General features: G+C 40.3%; 2 protein-coding genes across 4 annotated transcripts in view; both read right to left on the bottom strand.

Moving 5' to 3' along the window:
• Positions 1 to 1,503: 1,503 nt before the first annotated feature.
• STMN1 (stathmin 1) lies at positions 1,504 to 8,561 on the bottom strand. The gene is made up of 5 exons (XM_088140926.1): positions 8,478 to 8,561; positions 6,125 to 6,190; positions 5,283 to 5,455; positions 4,657 to 4,848; positions 1,504 to 3,117 (listed from the first exon to the last, which is right to left on the bottom strand). Exons 2-5 carry the CDS (start codon positions 6,135 to 6,137, stop codon positions 3,046 to 3,048), a joined length of 450 nt encoding a protein of 149 aa, XP_087997052.1. The 5' UTR covers positions 6,138 to 6,190; positions 8,478 to 8,561; the 3' UTR covers positions 1,504 to 3,045.
• Positions 8,562 to 16,718: 8,157 nt separating this feature from the next.
• The window catches only part of PAFAH2 (platelet activating factor acetylhydrolase 2), a 35,913-nt gene continuing 26,400 nt past the window's right edge, over positions 16,719 to 26,231 (bottom strand). The window contains exons 12-13 of one of the 3 annotated variants that reach the window (XR_015796158.1): positions 25,680 to 25,793; positions 16,719 to 18,117 (exon numbers count right to left, since the gene is read on the bottom strand). The gene's annotated coding sequence lies outside the window, so the exon portion shown is untranslated. Of the gene's footprint in view, positions 25,794 to 26,231 lie in introns of all 3 variants that reach the window. The other 2 variants (XR_015796159.1, XR_015796157.1) reach the window with 2 other exon arrangements.

Genomic DNA, 26,231 nt, shown 5'->3' with positions numbered 1-26,231 from the left:
GTCCTGTATCATGACAGGATGCATTGTCCCTAAGTAACATACTTTTATGCAGGCACACACACCCAGAGCTTTTCAAATATTAATTTAATTTGAGAGCAAAGGAAATTGATTATATACAAGGAAAAGTGCATTTAATTAATGTCAAATAAGTGTAAGTTCAGTTTTCGTACTCAGCTTCCCTTCAAAAAAGTTTATGTCCTATTATTCACTTGCAGATAACCAGTCTCCCATAGCCCCTCATATTTCCAGAAATAAATCAGTATTTTTGTTGCCACTAATAAAAATGCTGAATTGCTTATTTGCTCGTAAAGTGAAAAGCTCTGGATTAATCTAGTTAATTTACACCATATTAGAATATTTTAATTAGCTTTTTATCATACAGTACCTAGGATCAATTATTGCAGAGAACATTTTAAAATAAACCACATATGAAATCCAAATTTCATCAGTTGTCAGTATTTGTCTAATGTCAGTTGTCAATATTTAAGTTCTGAACTGTATAATTATATACTCTGTTATGTTCCCTAACACTACTGCAAAATTTATGATGCTAGTAAGCAAACATGGCAAGTATGAAGTTTTAAAATTTTGTCCAGTGTATCCTATTACAAAAGGCAAAATATATAACCGCTGTGTTATAAAAATGATGGACTACTTAAAAGGGTATTTATATGCTTTCTGAAATGTTCTCAATATTCTGACTCCAACCCCTCTCCCCTCCACAAAAAAATCTGTCAGATATTAGTTCACCTATTTCTCATTGCAGAATGCAACAGCAAATTGATTCAAGCTACTTGCAACTTCTGCATTTGTTTGCTTGAAATTGCAGTACACTAGAAAGATGCCAAAATAAAAAAAAACTTTTTCAGTTGTTAAACAAAAGATGTTTCAATTTAACCAGATAAATTACAAATGAGTTTTGGAGACATGTTTTTCAGTAACAGAACATATGTTAAAGTTTTGAAAAAACAAAGGTGCTCTTAAATTTATTTGGACTCTTGGTCAAACATCCATTGTTATCTTTGCAAAAATACACACATGGTTTGCCATTGCCTTTTTCCAACATGTTTTTTTAACTTCTCACTCAGCCTTGCAGCCTAAAATTCCCTGACAGTCTTCTGTTCAGGTATTGACAAGGTCCAAACTCAATTTGCTTTTTAACCTAGTCAAAGGTCATGCAGATGTTCCTACCTGCTGAGATCCATGCTTACCTGAAAAGTCAACTGAGTCATTACCCACTGCAGTCAACTGAGTCATTATCAGATAGACATGCATACAATCTTCATGGCAAATCATTTCACTTATAAATTCTCATATGCAGATTCCTGGCACACTTATTTTACATTGTTTTAACAAAATTTACCTGACAGCTAGCTATACTACTTCAAACTTGTATTTTTGATAGCCCTTTCTGTACCCAACATACATCTCCAAAAATTTTGCAAGAAGTTTTTACAGTAGCAAAACATTTGCTATCTAAAGACAGCAGAAAAATGCACCAAATTTGATTAAGTCTATTTATTGATGACTGACTAAGTCTAAGATACAGAGATACGGTAATTATAAATTTTATTTTGATGAAATGAACAAGGAGATCAAGCACATATATCTGAACACAGGCATGCACAGAAGCAGTTTCACGTTTAAACTATTAAAAATTACAGCATGAACCACCTGGCACCAGTCATATATTTTAATTAAAACATCCAAAGGCTTGGGGATGGAGTATCAGATAAATGTTCCTCATATCAAGGTAAGCTGGCTACAAACACAATTCTAGTTAACCCAATCAATTCTCTTTACTGCAACTGATGAAAAACCACTTTTAAAAGTTTAAAGACAGTTTAAAAAGTATTTTAATTGCAGTAACCATTTGCCACACTGGGTTCCTGAAGCTTAAGTCTTATTTGTATACTTTCATTTCCAACATAATCCAGTATACAACATGCCATTCTTGACTATATAGTTACCAATACTATTGCCACACGGGGGCGCTTTTAATTGCCATATCCATTCTACAACAATGATACAAATTAAATAGATACTATACCAGGCTTTTGTCGTCATCCCATCCAACATACCTAAAATGTTTTTGATGGCATATATTCAGTTAAGGAGCAAAGCTTAATCTTACTTTAAAAATATCTCTAGAATCAAATTGTAAAAGTAGCAGAACTAAATGTTCTGAGCTAATTTCTTCTCAAATGTTCAGACCTAATAAGCTTTGAACCTATAAGTGCAATGATTTTTACTGTTTTTACAAGATAGAATTCCCTTTTTATGTGCTGTTTAAGGAAAGCTGTTTTTATTTCTAAACTTAGTTTTGAAGATACCCTAAATTTTAAGAGACATAATGCCTTCAAATTCAGTCTTATGTTAACAAGGAATTATTTGTTGAAAGTACTAGCATAGTCAAGAAGGGAGGTGGTTCTGGGTTGTCTGAACAAATAGCAGCTGACAACTGCTGAAGTACAAGACAAAGCTCTTATTGAAAATCTAGAACAACAGGCAACTGCACAGAAAACAGTACTAAGGAATATTATGCCACTGTATTTAGGAATAATTTGTAGGCATTTTAATATTGCATTCCAATATTCTAGCTATAAATATGCTTGAACTGCTTATGTAGTAATGCTAGTTTCAAAAACACCTGTGATAACAGCATTGTGCAGCTTTATTAAATCACTTGGTTACAATAATATCTTAAGACTGACAGATTCTGAAGTGTAACAGATTCAGCATGAACATTACACTACATATTCCGTTCACAAAAATGTTAGAGCTGAACACAGCACTAGCCATCAATCCAGGAACAAATGCACTGGAATAGAAGAAATGCAACAAGATAGCTACACTGGAAAGACAACAGTTTAGAAAAAGAGTGAACATGAAAGGGCTCCCCTCTAATTCCCCAAATCAAGTGTACAGTCAGATCTAACTATACAGCTCTACATCAGTTTCTAGAAACTTAACAAAAAAAAACACTGGCCAATACAGTCTTTGGATATTTAGACAAAGGGGAGAAAGTCAGTTTCCAGAATGAAGTCAGTCGCTTTCATTCTCACCAGGTTCTTTGCCTCCTTCTTTGTTCTTTCGTACTTCTTCAATATGCTTATCCTAATAAAGCAAAATTAAGAGAATGAAAAAACAACAGATTCTTCAGAAATTTTAATTCTACCCAAACTGGGAGGTTAATTTAAAGTACTTTTCCTTATACTAACACTGTCCAAACAGGTTGGATTGCAACTGCCCTTTGGCTATGCTGTGGGGAATTCACAGTGAGCAGTTTCCTGATAGAATATGCCAGATTGGGGAACACTGGTATCAATGTAGCAAAGGATTAGGTTTAAATAATCTACATTTAAAGTACAGAGCATATCCTATATTTTCAGATTATAATAGTGATGGGCTCAATAATTCAGATATTGAGAGTTTCATTCCAGCTGGCTAGCCTTAAGGAATACATTAAGTTACCCATATAATCTTTTAATCCAGTGTTCTAAGAGTTGGGTCCAGATGACTACAGTTTTCATTTGTTAGTTATCCTATATTTAAGGAAGCTACTGCCTTAAATACACTTTTGAAGTAGTAATGTTTATTGTTAAAACCTAATTTTGCAATAGCAGCCTAAGTCACAAAAGGTAAAAAATCTAGCATTACTGTATTGTGCTACAGCATTCCTAAAGCTGCAAAAGTGGTTTTCACTGAGGAAAGTAAGTTTGATCCTAGTACTCTATAAACATAAGCTATTTCATTTGGACAGAGACATGTCTGGATCAGCCTATTGTGTTTTAATCTTCCTAATCTCAGTTCCCAATGCCATGTCTACATGGGGCTATACATGGCCTCTTGTTTAACCCACTTTTAAAAATAAGATTTTAAAAAACACTTGTGGTCAAACTTTAGCTTTTAGTTATCTATCATCCTTCTGTTTCTGGAGGTATTACAATACAAAAAAAGACAATTTTTCCAAAGTTCCCATCCAAACTGCCTTAAAAACAAAGAGGTACTCTGCTACCCAATAAGTCAGTACAAGGATCAGTACCTAGAGAATGGAAGATTATTACTGCTTTAATTTCAGATGGAAGACATGTAGATTTCCTGTCTTTGGGAAAAGAGGTAAAGGTATCACTAGTTTCCCTTTTGGGAAATAGCTCCTTGATAAAGACTGTGGCTGGTTTAACAAAGTTAACATTCAACTGTCATACCAAGTTTCTTAAGGCAAGTTATGCTTTTCCATTTTTCTGAAAAGTTGATAAATATTTAATATGATGTTTGGCTCAATCTAACTTCTTGTTTTAACTTAGTATATTAGGTATTTTACTTATTCTTTGTGACTAAACATGGCAGCCAACTTATGGCAGCGTCCAGTGGTTTCTCAAGTTTTCAAATATGACTACAGTCCAATACAACTAAGGTCCAGTGAACTAGCTATTCGCCATTTTTACTTCTTGTAAAGTTTAGTGCCTCTCTTCGTAGTATTCAAATTCAACAGCCACTTCATTGTTAGCTACTCATGTATGAATTCTGGATTTAGCCACTGAGTGTTTTAAAAAACAAAACTCTTAGGTGAAAGCTATTGCCAGTTTTTCTTTGTATAACTGGCAATCTAAGTTCATATTGTTTTCTAAATGAAGAAAATTGAACAGCACTTACTTTCTCTCTCAAGCGTTCCAGTTTAGCAGCCATCTGTGCTTCTCTGTTCTCTTTGTTAGCTTCCATTTTGTGAGTCAACTTTTCCTCTGCCATTTTGCTGAAGTTGTTATTTTCTTCAATTGCCTTCTGCAGCACCTCTTTTTCATGCTCTCGTTTTTCAGCTAGTTGCTTCAAAACTTCAGCTTCATGGGACTAGAATATAGATACATTTTGTATTTAGCTGAGAGTAATCTATATGCAATTACAGTTCTTGGCTAGGTTAATATCATTAATATGATATAATAAATGGTTTGAGTCCACTACAATTAGGTTAACTTAAATCAGGCAGCCCCACCCTCCTCAACCATGCTACATTTCCCCCATCAAACTTCTGAAGTTCTTAAAAATAATTTAGGATACTATGTTCAAAATACTTAGTTCTGTTAGGATTATTCGTAACAGAACTACAACCATTAATTCCCATTCAGTTTTTGATAAATCGGAAGTACTGAAATAGCTACAGTATGAGGATTTTTTAAATCATAGTTTACAATACTGCTTTATGGTCAGCTATTAGTTGCTATAGTTTAAAAAAACCACTTTTCACTGGCATATAGGTATATGTAACTAGAATAGCATATATTTACCTTGCGTCTTTCTTCTGCAGCTTCTAATTTTCTCTGAATTTCTTCCAATGAGAGATCTTTTTTCTTTGGAGGAGAGAGAGGAAACTCTGGAACAGCTTCTTTTGAAGGAGGACCCAGTATCAATTCAAATGCCTGACCCGAAGCACGTTTTTCTAACTCTTTCACCTGAATGTCTAGACAAGATATTGTTGTTTAGTTAATATTCTGAGCTATATCATGTTGAGCCTTGTCAGAGTTTAAGCCTGTTAAACTGATTAATTGTAGCTACCCATCTGCCCAAAACCTTCACTTATGGAACCAATGAAATTTCATGTACTCTTGTAAAGTTAAAATTGCTAGGTTCCTTACAGAATACAAAATAAGTTAAAACTTCCTTTTTTATATTATTTGATAGATGGGTACTAGATATGTATACCTGAGTACTGCATAACTAACTCCATAATCAACTGGAGCATATTCAGGAAAAACAGACCTATATAAAATTAAAACAGAACACTGGAACACATTTAAATATTAAATTAATAATTTAACTCCAGTCTAATCAATAATAATTGCTTCAGAACAACTATACTTTTAAATCTTAGTTGCTAAATTGTCTCCCCATTTAAACTCCAGAGCAGAAATTTTTTTTTAAATTAGACATCACCTATGATTTTTCAATTTATGTATTTATACATCCATCCATTTGTTGGCAAATACAACTTTTCTTCAGAAACCAATAGCTGTAATCAAAGGATGATTCATAACACCCATTAAAAATAACATGTGATTTTTCCTAAACGTTGGAAAAGCATTTCTCATATTCAATTATGATGCATTATAATACAATAGCTAATACTTACCAGAAGAAGCCATGGCTAAAATAGACTGACTCCAAAAGGTATTACAGCTACTCCAGTAAATAAGCCCTAAGAAAACAGAAACATAATTATATAAATTGAAATATGCAGTACTGTTAACATAACTAATCTTAGCAGTTAACAATTGAAAAATAATCTTAAATGACAAGCTTTAAAGATAACAATTAGATTTTCTATCAGATTCTAGCCTTTGTGTTTCAAATTTGGAAGATACATGTGAAGCAATGCATCTAAAAAACACAAGCAGTATGGCACGTGTTAGAATGCTCAGGCTTAGGTCATAACTGCTATGTCCTATTTTCTACCTTAAGACCTATAAAAGATCCACTGTAACATGTCTACGTAGAATGAACAAAGACACAGTACCACGTGGCTGTTCTTCATGAGACACTATCATCACCATAGTCTCACCAATGACAGTATGGATATTTTATTGTTTAATACAAAGCACAGCACTCTTATGCACTTCAAAGAGAGGCAATTAGCCAAGGTGATATCTATTTCTTCACTAATTTCACATGCAAAGGTTAAAGTTAAATATAGTCAATTTAAAAAAGGTTAATTTTTGTCTGCCACGAGAAGCAACTCCTCTGTAGCAGTAACAAAGAATCCAGCATCTGTACAGTTCGCAAGTAGACAGTAAATATCTAAGACATACACAAATTGCTTTTAAAGGCAGACACACTAGCTTTCCCTTTAAATATATCTAGGTTGAAAACACCCCTGGAGTGCTTGTTGCTTGGGCACTCAGACATCTGACACTGGCATCAGGGATTATCCTTTTATTTAACAGCTCAGGAGGCAGCACCTAAAAATATAGTATAGTACTCAAGGATTTGAAATGCATTTCTAGACAAACACTTCTTCAACTAAGCACTGCCTATACTTTCTATGGCAGTGATTAAGGATGATCAAGGACTCTGCATATCAAATTAGATCTCCTGAAGATCTCCTTCAAGAAAATGCATATTTCTAATGACCTACCAGCAGGAGATCAGTAATTCCATTGTTCCTGCTTTTTGAAAAAGCTCAAGGCACAAAGGGTATCTCAGTAGGACAATGTGTGTTATACACTAGTATGAATAAAACAACCAGCATTGCTCTTGGGTCTCTTTAAAACACATGCACACAAAGGACTTGAGATAAAACAGGAATTCAGCAAAGAACATGAAATAAAAAGAATATTAAGTTGATGAAGGCTGCTAGGTGTGGGATGATACAGTAAGAAAAGGGAAAAAAAAGCATCGTGGGGCCAACAATCCCTTTTTGCAGAAAAAGCTAAAAAAAAAAAATCTGAGCTGCCCATTAAAGAAAAGCCAAATAAACAACGCCCAAGATTAAGGAGGAAGGAATACGGTGGAAGGAGAAAAGCACCCCACCGCTGCCCCCAATGGGGCGGGGCCATCGAGAGCCAACGATCCTCAGATTAAAAGAACAGATTAAAAAAAAGGGGGAGGGAGGAGGAGGGGAGGGGAGAGGAAGCCCCGCCCTCCCCACGCGCCGTTCTCGAACGCACCGAATTCAAACCGCCTGAAAGAGAGCAAGAGCGCGCGCGCGCGCGCTAATCCCCTCCGGAGGGGAGGGGGTTTACAACGGTAACATCCGGGCACCCGCCGCTCGGGCGCCCCTCCCTGTTTCCCCCCCTCTCCCTTGGGGAGCCCCCCTCGTCCTCCTTCCGACCCGCCAGAGGAACCCGAGCGGGACAAGCCTTCGCGTTCGCTCCTTCGGTTTTCTCCCGACTCGGCTTCTTCCCTTCAGGATCCTCGGCGTCTCTTTTCCGTTCCCGCGCCCCCCCAACCCTTTTTCGCTCGCGGAGACTTTAGGCGTTTTCCCCACTCTGAGGCGGAGACGGCGCGCGCGAGGCGGGTGTTGTCTCTGGCGCCCCCTCCCTTCCATCCCCGCCAGCGCGCGCGGCCAGGCGGCGGCGCCCCCACCGTCGCCGCCGCCGCCCCTTCCCTCGAACAATGGATCAAAGCGCTCCACTTCTGTCAAGCAGAGGAGCGGCTGGGAGCGCGCGCGAGAGCCAGCCGGCAGGGCTGCCCATCTGAGGGAGCGGCGCCGGGGCAGCCACCTGCTCCGGGAGGAGCTGGAGGCAGAAGGCGGAGGAGCCGTAGCCGAGCGGCAGTCTCGCAGCGGCCCTTCGTCGACGTCGCGTCCCGTTCCCCCCACGAAACCGGGGTCTCCGCAAAGGATAAGACACTGAGGTGGATGGAGCCGCCTAAGACAAAGCGGCTTCGTGCGGCGACCTCGCCCGAGCCGCCCGTACCCATGAGGCCCCCCCTTCGCCCCTCGTCAAGGCGGACTCGCCCGCCGAGGCCACCCCTCCCGGCCCTACCTCGCTTTGAACCCAGCTTCGCCTCGACCCACCTGCTCCCGTCACCACACACAGACTCCGTTCCTAACTGCCCTGCCCGCTCCACAAAAGCGCCAAAGGCACGTGACCCGCCCCAGACACGCCCTCTATTGGTTGAGGCGGGCGGCACGTGCCGCTCGGCGGGGGGGAGGGGTGCTGGGAGAAGCACGGAAGGGAGGGGGCGTTCGCTGCCCCTCTCCCTCTTATCTAGGTTTGATGGGAAATGTAGTCCTGCGAGTCTCCTGAAGTCCTCTTTGCTGGCGGCGTTTGCTCGCCCGGCTTTACCTTCCAGCTTTGCACGTGGGGCGAATGCAACTGGTGGGGTGGAAGGGGTGTTTCGGGTCGCAGCCTTCTGGAAGGCGCTGCAGCGAGGGCAGGGCAGCGCTCCCGGCCTCTTCGCTTGCTCTCCCTCCACGCCTTCCGCAGGGCGTCCGGCGAGGACGCCTCTTTGTTCCGCCCCTCTCTGCTTCTGCCGGGGTCGCGTTTGGCTAGCCGGGGGTGGCCCCGGCCGGGCTCTTCCATAACGGACCATAGCGTTGGCGCTTCCAGCTGGGGCTGAGCGAGCAGGTTTCTTGGGAAGCGGGGACCCTCACCCTCCGCATCCTTCGGGGGCAGGTGTTGGCTGCTTGCATTTGTTCGATTTCAGTCAACGCTTGGGGGGTTACAGCCAGAAATATGCAATAAAGCTTCGCCCACAATACAAGCAAAATAAATGAAATGGAAATGAAATTCGCAGGATAATCTCAAAAAACATTAACTTCACTCAGCAAGAAAACGAAGTGCATCAAATAAATTACTATATAGTTGCATTCAAACTTCGAAAACAAATAGTTTTGCTTAAGTTCCTCAAACCTCAGGTAAGAGCTGCTCGAGTCTCACCCGGGAGGGTCTTCCAGAATTTAGGAGGAGCACAAGCTACTGTCCCAATCCAAAATTCCGATTGGACACAAATAGGGAGCAAAGATCCCAAAGAAAGGAAAGCTGTCCCAGGAATCCTCAGGGGTCATAGGCGATTCTTCAAACGGGGGCTCTCACCAAGCAAATTAATACTGGACTGGGAGGGAATGAATCGCCCCCCCCCCCCCAAATCTGTGGAATGGATCTCTTGTGAGTTTCATCTGAGGAGGCATCTCTTGCCAGGTTGCCTTTGGTCTCATGTTCTATCAAACTGCTGCCCGTACTTTCGTCTCTCTCCAATTATGTGTCATTTGTGTGTTCTAAATCTTTCTATGCAGGGGTGCCTGTAGGATGTCAAAAAAGTCAAGATGGCAGCCACAGCAGTGCAATCAAAGCGAAACCCATGAAAGAATTTTGATCAATCACACTGTTGGGGGCGCCACCTTGACTTTTTTTGACCATACCCTGTGGACACCCCTGTTTCTATGAATATTACTTTCATGTCAAGAAAGCAGACAGCGGAGTGTGTGACAGTGTAACAGACCCAAGACAGCATTTCTATGCAGTTACTTGGGAACACATTCTAGAGAGTTACACGCCCGATCCTTTCTACAACACATTCAATGGGGCCGTTTTCCCAAATCAAGCAAGCAGAATTAAAGCTTTCAAGGCATGCTCAAAGAGATGCTGAGGCGCCAGCTGCACATCTAAAAAGACACCGGGGGGACTGGGTTTTGCTTTGGCTTTTTGGTGTATTATATATACTGTACATCCTGCCTTTCATTCTGTACAACTCAAGGCAGTGTACAAAGGCTTCCTCCTCCTATTTCCCACACAACCGCCACCCTGTGAAGTGAGTTGGGCTAAGAGCGACTGGTCCAAAGTCACCAGCTGTAGAGAGTAAGGAGGGTGACCTTGACGGAGATACGCAGGAACCATTTCCTAGGCAAAAGGGGCAGAAGCATTTTTTAAGTCCAGAACAACGAGATAATATTCAGAAGCATCTCACGCAGACGCCTCCCTAATTCACTGGAGTATCAGAAGGGGGAGGAGGTAACAGCAGAATCAGACGTGCAAGATTCTGTTATGATAGCCAGTCTCAACAAAAGTCATTTTAGTCTTCCTGTGGAAATGGTTTCCTGATCTGGTCTACTTATTGAGGCTGACATCAGCCAGCTTCCATGCCTAAGGGAGGACTAGACCTGATAATCTCCTGGCTTCTAGTCCCACACCTTAACTGCTACCCCAAACCAATTATTTATTTGGGTTGCTGCTTTTGCCAAAAAACCTTTGTTCCGTATTATGCTTGTGTCTGGGAACTGCTTTAGCATAGCTGCATGGCCTCCCTATTCGAATATGTTTTGTTGGAAACAAACTTAGATTGTTCTTGGCTCAAGGGGCAGAGTGTGAATATTCATTGGCCATGCAGCAGGATTCCCTTCTCACATGGTTAGGTTCACACTTTAGGCTAAGCTGTAATGTGTGAACTCAGTCATTATATGCTTAAATAAATTTGGAAAGAAATATTAAGAACCAAGACTCCTCATATACACAGGTTCAATTTGTTAGCAGTTACAGTACATGTTAAAAGCACTTTTTGTATTAAGTGGGTGAAGCTGAAATGTAAAATCCCTGTCTGACATTCTGCCTTGGGCAGTATGCATAAGCACAGACTTCAATTGGTTTAACGCAAAAGAAACAAAAAGCAATGAAGGATTATGTGACGCTTAAATAATTAAGAAATTATTGTGGCATAATTTTCCCACTCTTTCTGTCAGAACTAGACGGAACAGCAAAATGTTTGCAGCACAATAAATATCTTAGATTTAAGATGGCCTGGAGTTGGTCTCTATTTGTTCTGCAACAGATTGATGAGACTGCCTCTTGACTTAAATACCGTTGACCTCTCCCGGAGAGATGGTGGTTCTTTCAACCTATAGCACGCCTGTTCTATGTTCTTAAATCAAGCACATTTAGACATTGTTTTGACTCATTGTTAGAGCTTTCAAATAAAGAATATCAGAGAATTCAGTTCTGGCACAATGCCGAGCTATTCTGACAGATTGTGCCTTCCTCTACGGAATGGATTATTTTGGGGGTTCCTTGGATATAACAGCAAAATAAATTTGAAAACTGGCTTAAACTTTTCAGTAAGCCAAGCTTTAGGCTGATTTTCCATCACCTTAGGGTAGAAATCATGGGAGGTGAAATTCAAGACATCTGGAGGAGATCAGCTTGGTGCAAACAGCTCTGGACACCTTTTTTTTAAACAAATCACTCTGTTCTGTTTTTCATCCCACGATCACTCTGAATTCATAGAATAATAGAATTGGAAGAGACCATTGAGAATGGAAATCAGATCCAGATCACAACATCCCTAACACCTGGCTGTCAAGTCAGTATTCAGACACACCCAGCAAAAGGAGCCCACCTCCTCTTCAGACAACTGATTCCACTTGAAACTGCTCTTATTTTTACCAAGTTTTTCCTAGCCATCAACTGAAATTTGCTTTCCTGTAATTGAAGGGGGGGGGGACGGAGGGGCAGGGAAGGATTGAGGACCCTAGAAGAACTCAGTGCGATTTTTGCCCAAAAGCTTAATGAAGATCTGAAAACCATGATCTTCAACACTTTTATTAACAACTTGGAGGAAGAAGTAAAGGGAATGATTATCGAATCTGAAGATAACACAGATTTGGGTGAAAAGTGAAAAGCTTCACTTTTCCTTTGCGTTCCTTGTGTGCATGTTTAAATGTGGTTCTCTCTAGGGCAGGGTTCCTCAACCTTGGCCACTTTAAGACGTATGGACTTCAACTCCCAGAATTCCCCATATGCTGGCTGGGGAATTCTGGGAGTTGAAGTCCACACGTCTTAAAGTGGCCAAGGTTGAGGAACCCTGCTCTAGGGAACTTCTGCCTTGTCGCTTTTCAGCAGGTGTTGACACAACATTCATAGGTTTGAAACAGTAGAAAGGAAGTCAGACCCTGGAGGTCTCCTGCAGCTTGGCATCAGGCCCTTCCATGTGTTCTAACCGAAGTTCATAAATCATGCTAGTTGACAGGAATGTTGTTAGGCTTCATTTTCCAACCTTTATAAAACTCTGCCAAGTGCTTCCGTGAGAAATTGCTTTAAAAGCAATCCAGTTATGGATGGAAAGATCCTGACAATTGTCAGCATAAATGGTACACTACGAGTATAATGAGAAGAAAGTACATAACTCAGGCTTCAAAGGGTCAAAGACACTGGCTGTCACTACAAAAACTACAAATTACGATCTCAACTATATGCTGGTACTCATTAACTGTTTTCTTTTTATCTTTTCTTTTTTGGGGCACCCTCACACAAAAGGTTAAATCTGAGAATATTTAGTCCTATTGATTTCATGTATGTCGTTTTGGAATTAAGAGTTTGACTGGATTTATTCCCACAAAAATCTGTATTGGATACCACTTAAACATGTCTTTAAGCAATTCCATGCACCATGCTAACCTAGGTCCCATTAAACATCCTCCTTGTTACTCTGTGGTACATAAACTTGCTCAAGATCAGCTGACCTGTCTTCCATTAAAAACCAAATACCATTTATTTAATCCCATGTGAAGATTCAAAAGATTCTGGCATGGATAATGTATAACCCTAAATCAAAGGGACGACTAACTTTCCTCCAGTACAGATTAATTAGAAAAATATTTCCTTTTCTAATCATGCAATCCTATGCATTTACCTCTATATTTATATATTTCACTGGTCTTCCCAAAGTGGATTACAGTAATCCTAAAACAGGGTCAAAACAATCCATTGGAAAAAACCCAGATATTTGGAGGGAATGAATAGTTAGGAAAGCCAATATAATACAGTGGATTTTTAATAGATATCTGAAACTCACCATCTCCATGGCGTGGCATCATTTAGAGTGGTGTTTCTCAACCTTGTCAATTTGAAGATGTGTGGACTTCAACTCCCAGAATTCCCCAGCCAGCATGGCTGGCTAGGGAATTCTGGGAGTTGAAGTCCACACATCTTCAAGTTGACATGGTTGAGAAACACTGATTTAGAAGATTCAGAGCAGATACATCCATGAGGTGAGCCAGGTTGAATACACAACCTATATATCCCAAGTGTTTGAGCTGAAAATGCCTGTGGCATTTTAGGACAGCTGTAAATAGATCTGTAAGTTGTTGGCTCTTAAATGTACAGTGCGTTGAATAAAATTGATATCTTTTAGAGATTGAACTCTCTCTCCTGGGCACACATAAACATACCTCCAAAGGTTTGGCTTTTCTCTGATAATGGGTTATTTATTTTTATTCTATACAAATTGCAGCAGAAATCTAGATCTCTCATGGACAAATGACCACTAAAGAAAAAAGAAACACTGACACATTATAAAAGGTCTTTCTTTCTTTTTTTTTTTTGGAGATTTCAAACCCCTTCTTTTATTAGGGGAGGTTAATATTGTGACAAACCAGGATAAAACATTCAAAACACATATTACTTTAAAACTGGGGAATTTTTCTTTCTCTTCCCAATTGGACGTCTGTTTCCATGGAAACAGCACCCAGCAGCCAAACATTTTTTTTTCAGATGAATAAGCTGAAATAGACATTTTCCAAGCAGCTATTTACAGCCAGACTCGGTAGTATTTCTGATATGGTCCAGCCATTTGACCCTCAATATGATCTCCTATGGTAGAATTCATCGTAGTTCTTTCTTTGTTAGATTTATATTCTGCCAGCTTATATGGGGACCTCTCTTCATTTTAACCCCAAAACACCAACCTTAGGTTGGGCTAAGAGAGAGAGACAGCCCAAAGTCACTCTATAGGTTTCCATGGCTGAAGGTGGACTTAAACTTGGATCTTTCCTTGGCTCTGGCTCAACACCTTAACCACCATCCTATGGTGGCCATCCCTAAGTACAAATTGGCCTAACTCGTTATATTTGTACCATGCTTTGTTAACTAAACTACAGTGGCAATGTGCAGACAATGCACTAACCTACCAATAAATCACATTATAACTTAGCATGATGGTTGAACTAAACCAGTGCTTATGGAACTAACTCCCTCAGTCCCCAACTCTGCCAGAGCCCAAAGCAATCTACTAATTTCTGTAAAATGTCAATTCTTTCCGTCTATATTGAGGGTCAACCAACTCTGCTATTAGGTAAAATAAGGCATCGTCCTTAGGTAACAAATGCTGGAGAACAGTGAATATGGGTGAAGTGAGGATGCTCAGAGCTAATAGCACATCGACAACTAGTTCTACACTTCTTAAATGTAGCCTTACATTATTATGATTATGATTATATTATTATTATTTCCATTTGTACGGCCTCCCATCTCATCTAAGTGAATCTGAGTGGCTCTGCCATGCCTAGTATCGAAAAATCAAAATCAACTTCCAGTGTACTTGGTTTCTCTAGATTAGGGATCCCAATTTTTTTTTATTTTTTAACCTGGATTTTGAATGGTGTACTGGAGCTGCACTTCAGAAAGTGAGGACGGGCAGGTTGAATTTAATTTATTTTCATAAATTCTCAAAAAGTGTTCATATGATTGCTCCTCACATTTTAAAGCATTTTTCCTATTACATTGCAAATTATAATTGGGTGTCAACTTCCAGAGGGCCTCTGGGGAAGCCATAATGAGGCAAACGTCGTTTCGTTCTCTGACTTGGGCAGCAGATTCTCTTGATGGGACATCGCTAGACGGTTATGAGCTGATGTGATAGATGTGGCCCCTACGAACATAAGTGACATGTAAAGTAAATAGTGGCATTTTTCCCCAAAATCTAAGAAATGCAATATTCCAAAGAACAGCGAATGGTAAAACTAAACTAGTTTTCTAAGCTAATGTTGTAGGAGGTTCATGGCAAGTGGGCTGCTAGATTATTCCTTTTAGGGTTCTGGCACTCTTTTATTCCATTATTTTATTTATTACCCTTTTAAGATTTCTGAAATCAGCCTATAAAGCTGTTAACATGGACTCACAATGAAAGACTCAATAAAATACGATGCTGCTCCTTTTAACCAACAGAAATGGAATCACTGACGACAACGGTGGCGATGGATGACAAAAAGTTTCTTCCAGAATAAAAACATTTTCAGCGCCTATCTAAACATGCAGAAAGAGAGGATTCCTTGATTCTTGTGCTAGGCACTGGATTTCATCTTAAGAGCTCGGAATTGCTGGGTTATCTTCAGAAACCTCCTTCAGATGACCCACCAAAGACAAGATCTTTATGACAGTGATACTCCAGGAGTGAAAAAACCACTCCAGAGAGACTTGTTGCGTGTCTACAGCACTATACAGACACACACACACTTACTTACTTACTTATTTAAGGATTTATAAGGCCGCCCAACTCCAACAGTGTGACTTTGGGCGGCATATAACATAAACACACAATAATGATAATAATAATAGTAATAACAAAAGGAATAATGACAATAAAAACGAACAACAAACGAGCGGTATATAAATACAAAAGCTAAAAGCTAAAATATAAAATGGCAGCCATGCACACGTTTCTTTCTCTCCTTGACATTTACGTTGTTTTACGATGTTGATATTTCTAGTTCAGTGAGAGCAGTGTTTCTCAGCCTTGCTCACTTTCAGATGTGTGGACTTCAACTCCCAGAATTCCCCAGCCAGCCATGCTGGCTGGGGAATTCTGGGAGTTGAAGTCCACACATCTGAACGTTGCTGAGGTTGAGAAACACCGAGCTAGATTAATGTTTTGCTTCCACTGCTTTCATTTTGAATGACTTAGGTTTGACTGCAGTTGTTTTTCATTCTTTGGTTTTTATTTATTTGTTACATTTTCTATCCTGCCTTTATTTTGTACAACTCAAAGTGGCGTACATAATGCTCCCTCCTCCTATTTTCCCCACAACAACAGCCTTGTGAACTGGGCTGGGATGAGAATGGCCCAAACACCGGAGTCTATTTAAGGGAGACTACCATTCATAGGTTTCCAGTTTCTACTCCAGCACCTTCACCACTGCATCAGGAGTGTCCACTGGGTATGGGCCAATGAAGCAATCAAGCTCCACCCACTTTTTATGTGTGTCACATACACAATGCACCACACTGTTTGCACACCCCCGCAGTACACCAAACCAGCTTTTGGGACTCCTGTGGGGGTTCTTTCTTTGTGAGTTTTAAAATATATATTTTATTATTACTGTCTGGAGCATATCGCTGGAGGATTTTGTCATTGAGTTAAAACCTGGTTCCTATAGGAAAAAAAAATTATGTAGCTGATACAGAAGGAACCAAGGCAATTTTTGGAACAAAAGGATTTTTATTTTACATCAACGGGGGGAACCTCCTGGAACAAATCATATTTATATAGGAGTGAAAGGAAATGTGTGAAGCAGCAAATTGTAATTGTGGTTTTAGTATTCTTAGTTCACCGGCCCCACCTCCAAACCCAAGACAAGTAAATTGCATTATGGTTTTGCACAATATGTTAACCTAAAGAGTATTCTCGTCACTCATTCTCACCCACAGTTTTTAAAATGAGACCCATGTCCTCTTTATGGAGGAGGATCATAGGTAGCAAATATGGCTTCCTCTGCCATATCTAGTGACAGGCTGAAACCAGACTTAAATGCTGATCTATATTTCTTAATGCTCCAGATATTTTACAGTAGGTCTAATTTAGCAGCAGTTGATCTATGGATGACCTGTATGTGTATAATCTGAGAAATAACTGACTGTTATGAAAGTCATGAGTTGTTGTTGTTCAGTTGTTAAGTCATGTCTGACTCTTTGTGACCCCATGAACCATATTGCACCAGGCCTTCCTGTCCTTCGCTGCCTCCCTGAGTTTGCTCAGTTTCATGCTCACTGCTTCAGTGATGCTATCTAACCATCTCATCCTCTGCCATCCCCTTCTTTTGCCTTCAATCTTTCCCAGCATCAGGGTCTTTTCCAAAGAGTCCTCTCTTCGCACTAGGTGACCAAAGTATCTGAGCTTGAGCTTCATTATCAATCCTTCCAATGAGCAATCAGGGTTGATTTCCTTTCAGATTGACTGGTTTGACCTCCTAGCAGTCCAGGAGACTCTTAAGAGTCTTCTCCAGCACCACAGTTCAATTCCTTTAAGATTGACTGGTTTGACCTCCTAGCAGTCCAGGGGACTCTTAAGAGTCTTCTCCAGCACCACCATCAATTCTTTGGCGCTCAGCCTTCTTTATGGTCCAGCTCTCACAGCCATACATTACTACTGGAAAAACCATAGCTTTGACTATGCGGATCTTTGTCGGCAAGGTGACATCTCTGCTTTTTAATATGCTATCTAGGTTTGCCGTAGCTTTCTTCCCAAGGAGCAAGCATCTTTTAATTTCATGGGTGCAGTCTCCATTGCGGTGATCTTGGAGCCAAATAAATGAAGTCTGTTACTGCTTCCATTTCTACCCATTCTATTTGCCAGGAACTGATGGGTCCAGATGCCATGATCTTAGTTTTTTTAATGGAAAGCCATGAGTGTTATATACTAAAAAGGGCATTCCACATATCCTTTAAAGAGGGAAAATTACTCCATTCTCAATCACACAGACATCAGATTAGGTTTACAAAATAGATGATGCTTGATGTCTTGAGTCTTAGCTGAATGATGATGATGATGGTGATGAAGAAGGAGATGCTCTGATCCTTGTGAAGTTGCTGATGATCCTTGTGAAGGCATCTTGGATTCTCCTGTACTTGCAATATCTTGCTGGGGAATGAAAGAAATGAAGTAAATAAGAAAACATTTAAAATGTTACGACATGATATATGTGTGGGGAAGGGGAGGACCATTGGTTTCATGTTCAAGATCAACATTATTGGATAATGGCCAGGAATGATCCTTCAGCAACATCTTCAGAGACTCGCTACCATACCACGCTATGTTCAACTGGCCTCTAAATAATGAAAGGAGAGTCACAGTTGTATGTGTCTGCCTCATCCTGTGGGCTGCCATGTAGATTGGGCACATAGGGGGTAAGCACCTAGTGAGAAGAAAATAGAAGGGCTATTTAGAGAAGAGAGACCTATTATGTTCATCTGACCAGTAAGGATTCCCCAAAGTCAGCACTGTCTTCTTCTATAATTTTGCATTAGCTGAGTGGAGGGTACAATCTTCTCATAGATTCAGTACTTCCATCTTTTCTGCATCATCTTAACCTTCCTCAATATTTCCTAAGCAGTATGCCTAAGTCTTCCTTGATCCCCTATCCTCCTTTTGTTCCTATCATAGCCCAAATATTGATTTTTGTGGTTCTTGGCATCCTTCACAAATCTTAGTTCTTTCTGGACTTTAGCCATCTAGACCTTAAAATCCTACACACTGAGGTAACCATATCTCTGTCAGTGCTACAAATTGCAACAACCCAATTTAGTTGGGAATGGTAGGTACATTTTCTCAACACCAACATGTAGAATTTAAGTGCTAGGAATATCACAGAACTGAAAGCAGTTTACTGAAAGAAAATACCTGGATTCAGTGCAAGTAATGACTAAACAATGCAATCAACTGTAGATCTGGAAAAGCCGATATAGATGTTTAACGCTAGGGAATTCCTGGAAGCTTGGCATTCAGACAATTCAGCCATCAACAGACACATAGAGATAAACCACATTTACGCACCATTCAAAAGAGAGAATAAAAAAGCTAAGAAGGAAACCCAAAGACCAGAGCACATCCTCTCGAGCAGCCAACACCCAGATAAAGAGGGTTTAACACCAGACAAACAATCAAGCAGAAAACAATACCCTAATCAAGGAGGAGAAAACCACACCCCCACCAAAACTGGTAGGGCAAGCTACTGTATATAAACAGGGAGCAAATCCCACACTCACACACACTGATGATGTTACCTAGTCAGGTAATGAAATATCTGCAATCAAACCACCAAACTCAGAGAGCACCAAGGACTCCACAGTTCAACCCTGAGCCACATGTATTCACTTCTATTGGAACAATAGATATTTCAGAGCTAAACTATAATATGACATGACCCTTTCTGAACTGTACCAAGACATAATCATCATTACTATCATAGTTATTGTCACAAAGGGGAAGAAGTACATCTGAAATTTACTATGGCAAGTGTTCAACTTTCTCTGGATATTGTACACTTCAACTGGAGGAGGAAATGTTATTTTTTCTACAGGCAGCAAGATGCTGATGGAAGATCCACCATCTAAATTTCTGTAGAAAGCTAGCATAGATTAAGAAAGGGCTCAGATTCTGTCCCTTATATTTTTATTTGCTAAGTCCAGGGTGGTGATGGTGAGGACCATTGCAGGGGAAAGCAGTTTGAAGTGGAAAGGCTGGAATCCAGTATAATCACCAAAGCTGAGTTATGTATTTTGACTCTTCAGCTGACTGACTTACCTCAACTAGTTGGCCAAGGGGGTTAACAACATACAACCTAAGACAGGCAAGGCTGAAGCAGGAAAAAGATGGCAACCCTTGTGAATCTGATTTCTACATTCCTTTCATTTCTGAATTCCCTGTAGGCCAAATGTAGTAAATCAGTATGAAAAACTAGTTCTCTTTCAACATCTTTATATTTGCTTTTGTACCTTTTCCCAGCTATGGCTGAAGAAGCTACACATCTTGATGGGCAGCTATTTATTTATTTATTTGTAATGGAAATTTCTACCACCACCCAACTCAATGGCAACTCTCGAGATACCATTTAAAAATGAAACCACAGTACATTAAGCTAAAAAAAAAAAAAGTGATCATGACAGGGGAGATACCACAACCCAACCCAGCTAAGGGTCTGGAGGAAAAGCCAGATCTTCAAGACTGGTTTAAAGGACATGAGGGTGAGGGCTGTGTGAAGCTTCATGGGGATGCTGTTCCAGAGGGTCCCACCAGGCAGCATTGCTTGAGAGATGGATATGAAGCAAGCCTGCTCTGTCTGGTCTTACAGGACAAGTAGAAACAACCAGTCCCTGTGACGTGAAGGACTTCGTAGATGACAACCAGCACCTTGAATTGCACCCAGCAGCTCACCAGTATCTAATGCAGCTTGTGTAAGAGAGGTGTTACTTAGACATATTGAGGTATCTGAGATATTTAGGTGATGTCAGCCCTTCAAGGTAGACTAGGCTAAGAAACCCATGGCATGTAAGTCAGTACTCCTTTTATTGTAACAGCTATAGTAACACAATCTTGCAAGTCTAAATACGCTTCATCCCTCCCTCTCTTTATCTTTGTGTGAACTAGAGAGTCTGAGACATTTATTCACATTACTTTCTTGGCCTGGGCTCAGGGCCCTTTTATCTGACCATTACCTAGGTAGCGGCTCTTCCTCCTGTCCTTCAGGGCCATTCCCTCCACCCTCTACATCTAACAGCATCCCTTAAGAAGTTTGATGTCATTATAAAGTCTTTCCAGGAGTAGAGAATAAGGAGCAACATCTCCCATCCTTGACATATGTTGCCTGCATAGATAAACCCTTATTTAACTTTTACATCCAGAAGGTCTGCAGTATTGAAGGCAAAAGGCTTTTCTAGTAGTTCTCACATTCCCCCTCTCCCCCACTTTTGGTAGCACCATTTTCCTTCACCAAGCCCCAGTCTAGGGAAAGCATTAAAAATATTATATGAAGTCTACCAATCAACAGAACCCTTCTTTCTGCACCCGCCTGCTGCTCTCTAATAACCAAACAGCTGCTGTGAACGTGAGTTTCTCCCCCCTCCACACTACATTCATCGATGACATGAAATGCATTAATTAGTTTCTGAAAAGTGTGAGCGTTGGCTTCCTCACCTTGGATCTAGACTAGAGAATTGTCATTCTCCAACCGCCCACCACATAGCCATGCAACACAGACAAGCCACGAAATATTCAACACAGAAGCAAAAAGGGTGCTCCAACCAGGTATCTGCTTTGAAACCAAAATAGTACAGTCTAAAGAGATTAGGCAAGGCACTAATAATTCCCTAGCTTCTAATTAGGCTGTGCGGTACAAAAAAGTAAGCTCACGCCTAACCGGCTCGAAAAGCCCTTTGTATTCTTAATACCTCCTTGGGATGAGATGGTTAAATGTCTATTTCTGGCCCAAGCCTACCTCGTCTCAAAGGGATGGATTCTTTTCACAAGGACTCCCTCTTAGGAAGATCATACTCTTCCAAGTATGCCTTGGAAGTAAGATCATTTGCAATATCGATCTGGGGTTGTAGGAATGAAGGGTCAATCCTGCTGCTCCACTTAAAATGAAAACTTGGACATTCCTTCGCTTCTGAATCACGGAATGCTTTTGAGAGGTCCATCCTGCAGGATTATCGAGGTGGGAAGCTCCCTGTGATGCAGGCAGGGGAGGACCAGGATGGGTGGGCAGGCAGGGCAGGACTGGTGTTTCTTCCCCCTAACGTCTTGCTTGGCTAATAGCTAAAGATGTGTCCTCTAAACATGGATGCCAGGGGCTAAGGTCTAGCTGAGTAATCTTTGGTAGCTAGGTTACCAGCTGGTTTCAGGTCATGTCTTTCAAATGGATAAAAGGGGTTGCCTCTATCCGCATCTAAACGATACAGAAAAATAAGATGCTGGTTCAGAACATGATCAGGAGGCACATGGCTCGTCGTTAACGGACCTTGTGCTCAAAAGGGCGGAAGGCCTGGCAGGCTTGATTTGGAGCGAACATTCTTTCTGCAAATATGCATAGATTTAACTTCATGATTCATACGGATATTTTTTTTTTTTATTAGAAGGAGCAGCAGCAGCAGAAGCAACCCATATTTTCTTCTGCAGTAACCTTTTAAGAGAAGTAGAGTATGGAGGCCTCTGTTCTCCTTCATGGATGCTTTGCTGGGGACTGTCTGCAGGGTAGGTCAAAAAGTCAAAATGATGCCTGTGGCTACACAATCAAAGCCCAGTCCTTACTGAACCTGTGTCACATGCACAGCACATATAAAAAAGAGGTGAGTCTTTGATTGTGCTGTTGCGGCCACCATTTTGACTTTTTTGACCCCATCCCCCTCCACAGACACCCCTGTCCTTGGCGCTTTGTGTTTTCATAATAAATTTAATGCACCATCTGGTCAATATCACAATTCCTTTGACTGCCCTTGGTAAAAAGTGAGTCTCTTCCTTTCTGGATGTTATGTGTTAAGTTCTTTTATGTCTTCATTATGATTTTATTTCTTTATTTTTATTTAATCAATCTATGCGGCTGCTCATCTCGCAATATTGACTCTGGGTGGCTAAGAAGATGAAAACTTGATAGAAACAAATCGTTAGTTCTGTTTTCTATTAAAAACAGTCAAACAAACCAGACACTGTTTTACAATACAGACATTGTATTACCAAATTTGACAGGGAAATGCCTTTTTCAGATCCAGACTTGTTTGATGAACAAGTTTGGATTTCAAAAAGGCATTTTCCTATCGAATTCTGCATTACATCCTTAACAATATGTTTAGCCCAGAATACAAGCAAAATATTTTAAATAAAGACAAAGTTCTGGACAAAGGCAATTACATTCCATGTATAGAAACGTGAAAAAGAAGAAGAGTTGGAGTGCGTGTAATCTTTTTAGCAGCAGCTACAAATTTCCATGCCCTAAATTAGTCCTAGAGTATTTTCTGGGATGCATAAAGTACATTCTGAAAAAAATTCAATTATTTTCCATGAGCTTACATAGCATTAAATCAACGCAAGGAGTTCAGATTAATAAAAAGCAGATCTCTTCCTCCACCGTCCTAGTAATTGTACACACCACCTAAGCCTTCAGAACAATCGTTGTGGGTTTTGAGCTGTGTCAGACACACACCATTGGCCGTTACCCAGCTTCTCTTCTCTATACAGTGAATGTCTTGCATCAGACACACATTTACATTTCCTGTAATGGTTTTTACTCTTTGGAACTATTTTTAACCCCCGCCTTATTTTTGTGACTGGGGATATATTCTTGTTTCACTCATCAAAGGCTACAACAGAGAGTGAGTGACTTCACGTAAGGAGGCAGTTGGACTGTTCAGCCCTTCTATGTTTAGCAAGTTGATTTTCAAAAAATAAAATAGGTGTATTAAGGTTATTGGAGGCTTAACCTTACGGCTTTCCTACTTTCTTTCACAAAACAAAGCAGGAAACCACAGTAGCATCTGGTGTTGCTTTACCATCCCATTTTGGAAAGGAGCTGCAAAAAATCTGGGGGGCTTGAGGTGACCCAGGGGACCCGCCCTAAATTTACAATAGGCATTGTACTTGTCTTTTCCACAGGAAATCTTTTATGTATCACTCTTTTCCACCGCCTTATACCTTTACCACCTAACGCTAAGCGGTAAAGTATTCAGATGTGATTTTGGACTGTAAGGATGGTTTTCAGCATCATTGCAGGAGACATTGTCCAAAACATTATCAGAACAATGGTTTCTTATGATACAATGCAGAAATACTTTTCTTCTTGCTATTGCAAATGGCTTAGTTAATATTTCCCCCTGGTTTTGCACGTGGATGAGAGAGAACATTCTGAATGAATAGAATTTATTGACTGGCTACCCAGGACCATAATCATGGATTTCATAGTGAGGTTGCCTAAACGTATGCTTATTCTAATAATTGCATTGCATTTTAACGTTTATTTTTGATCCTGTCAACTGCCTAGGGAGTATATATTCCCTATATACCCTCCTTTTCTCTCTCTTTCTTCCCTAAGTAGGACATAACATAAATACATACAGTACAGCAAAACATTTCCGCTTATAGACATATATTTTGGCATCACTCACAGTTTCAGCCTGCGATATGTAAAAAATAGTCAAACGTATTTCTTGCTGCCCAAATTGTTAACACGTAGAGAAAGCCAGGAGATTTTTCATCTGTTACCATTAAAGAAAAATGAGTATGGCTAAAAATAATGATGAAAAGAAATGAACTGAAATTACATTGAGATGGAACATGTGCTATGTTCTCCTGCCAGATTTTCTGTGGAAGTGGAACTTAATTACTAATTACTGAACTTTATATATATATTTTAAAAACCCTCTCAGAACATAATATTTTTCTTATTCTTCTCAATATTTCTTAAATGTATTAATTTTTTTAAAAAGCTGAAAATAACAACGGTATGATATGGATTATAGAATTGTACAGGTGATCTATCATCTCTCTATCTCTCTATCATCTCTATCATATTTATTTAGCCATATATAGGTGACTTAATATGCTTCCATCGTTACAAGGTTGTCCAAGAAGCAAGGATTTGTTTCAGTAGGGTATAAGGCCAACAAAAACAGCCAGCTAACCGGTTCAAGAAATCAGACACAATCAAGAGGCAACCCAAAGTTGTGTTCACACAATACATTGAAACCCAAACTAATCACCCCTCTTTTAATCTAGCACCATGTTTCCCAAGCTTTGCAACTTCCACCTATGTGAATTTCAGCTTCCAAAATCCTCAACAACAGCCATACTGGCTGGGGAATTTTGAAAGCTGGTCCACCCATCTCAGTGGTGTGAAGGTTGTGAAACCTTGCCTGAAGGCAAAGTTGTCCACAGTCCAAGTCTAATTTAATGTTTAAGAATTGTAAGACAACATATGTATCGTGCAAAGCCATAATATGATTAGGTTGGTGACAGCTGAGTACAGCTTTTCCCAAAATGGAGACCTTCCAGTTGTGTGGATTTCCAACTCAAGAATTCTCAGTAATGGCCATTTGGCTGGGGCATCGAGGAGTTTGAAGTCCACGTACTCAGTTGACCCTCAGGTTGGAGAAGACTAACCGCATGTGGCATCCACTTGTGGATTAGTTAAAAATGCCAGGAGTTACTGTGATGTATGAATTCACTATTCATCTATTCATCTAAATCAGGAAATACAAACGTTATGCAAATCCATGCTATGTTTTATCTTTGCTTGGGGATACCCTTGATTTCCTGGGAAATTATTTCTTTATAGACCCTAAGATACATGTTGGTCATTTGACTTGCAAACTGCAAGCTGCAGGAGGAAACCTGATGTCTGACACTGTCCATCTGAGGCAGATCCATGCCATCTGATCCATCTGTGGGGTACAGTCTGCCATGGCCGTCTTGCACCCTCCCCCCCCCCACAGCTGCTGTTTGTCTCCATGGCAACAAGGGCAAAGGCCTTTCTAATGGGGTTTGAACATAGGCCTCAGACTCTAGTAGAATTTTCTTTTCCCCAGATCAGCTTTTGCTGATTTCTGTCAACAGACGCTAGGAGCCAGGTCAGTGAAGAAAGTACCCTAATTTCGATGAAAAAGAACAACAAATGTAACCTAAGGAATGTTCTTCTGCTTTCTGCCATATTTTGCTACCTTGGCAAAATCAATGTGCTAAACAAACTGCAGATACAGTTGACTCAAATTAAGTGATGACTTCTTCATCCTGCTTCAGCTGTGATACTTTGCTTGGAAATAGAGCCTGGATGTCTGTGACAAAAGATAAAGACAGAAGAGTCATTCACCAAGTGTGTTGGCCAAAAACAAGTTTAAAAAATGGTACCATCCCAAAACTGTAGAGCTATCTTTCTATTAAATCGTGTAACGGAATGTCCTTCAGTTGAAAGCAGCTGTGAAATAAAATCAGAAGATCTAATGACAACCTCAGAGAACATCAACAACCCAACAGTTCAACCCTGAGCTAAATTATATTCTCTACTCTTGCATCCAGCCATCCTCAAGCTAGGGCTTCCATATTTGTTTGGAATTACAAATCCCAGAACATCCAGAATAAGCAATCTTAGGGTGACACTAACTGTGACTAGGCTAACACATTATGATTTCCCTTGGCTTGTTAGATAGGTTCAAAACCCATCTAAAACCATAAACCATGATTGACAAGCTAATAGTGGTATTTATCATTGACTT

This window comes from Python bivittatus, unplaced genomic scaffold (assembly GCF_059951505.1).
Source record: "Python bivittatus isolate LINGU-HERP-01145 unplaced genomic scaffold, Pbiv_v1 ctg000250_np1212, whole genome shotgun sequence".
NCBI classification, from domain to species: domain Eukaryota; kingdom Metazoa; phylum Chordata; class Lepidosauria; order Squamata; family Pythonidae; genus Python; species Python bivittatus.
Note: the sequence above shows the minus strand (reverse complement) of the source record. Positions and strands in the feature narration are given on the sequence as shown.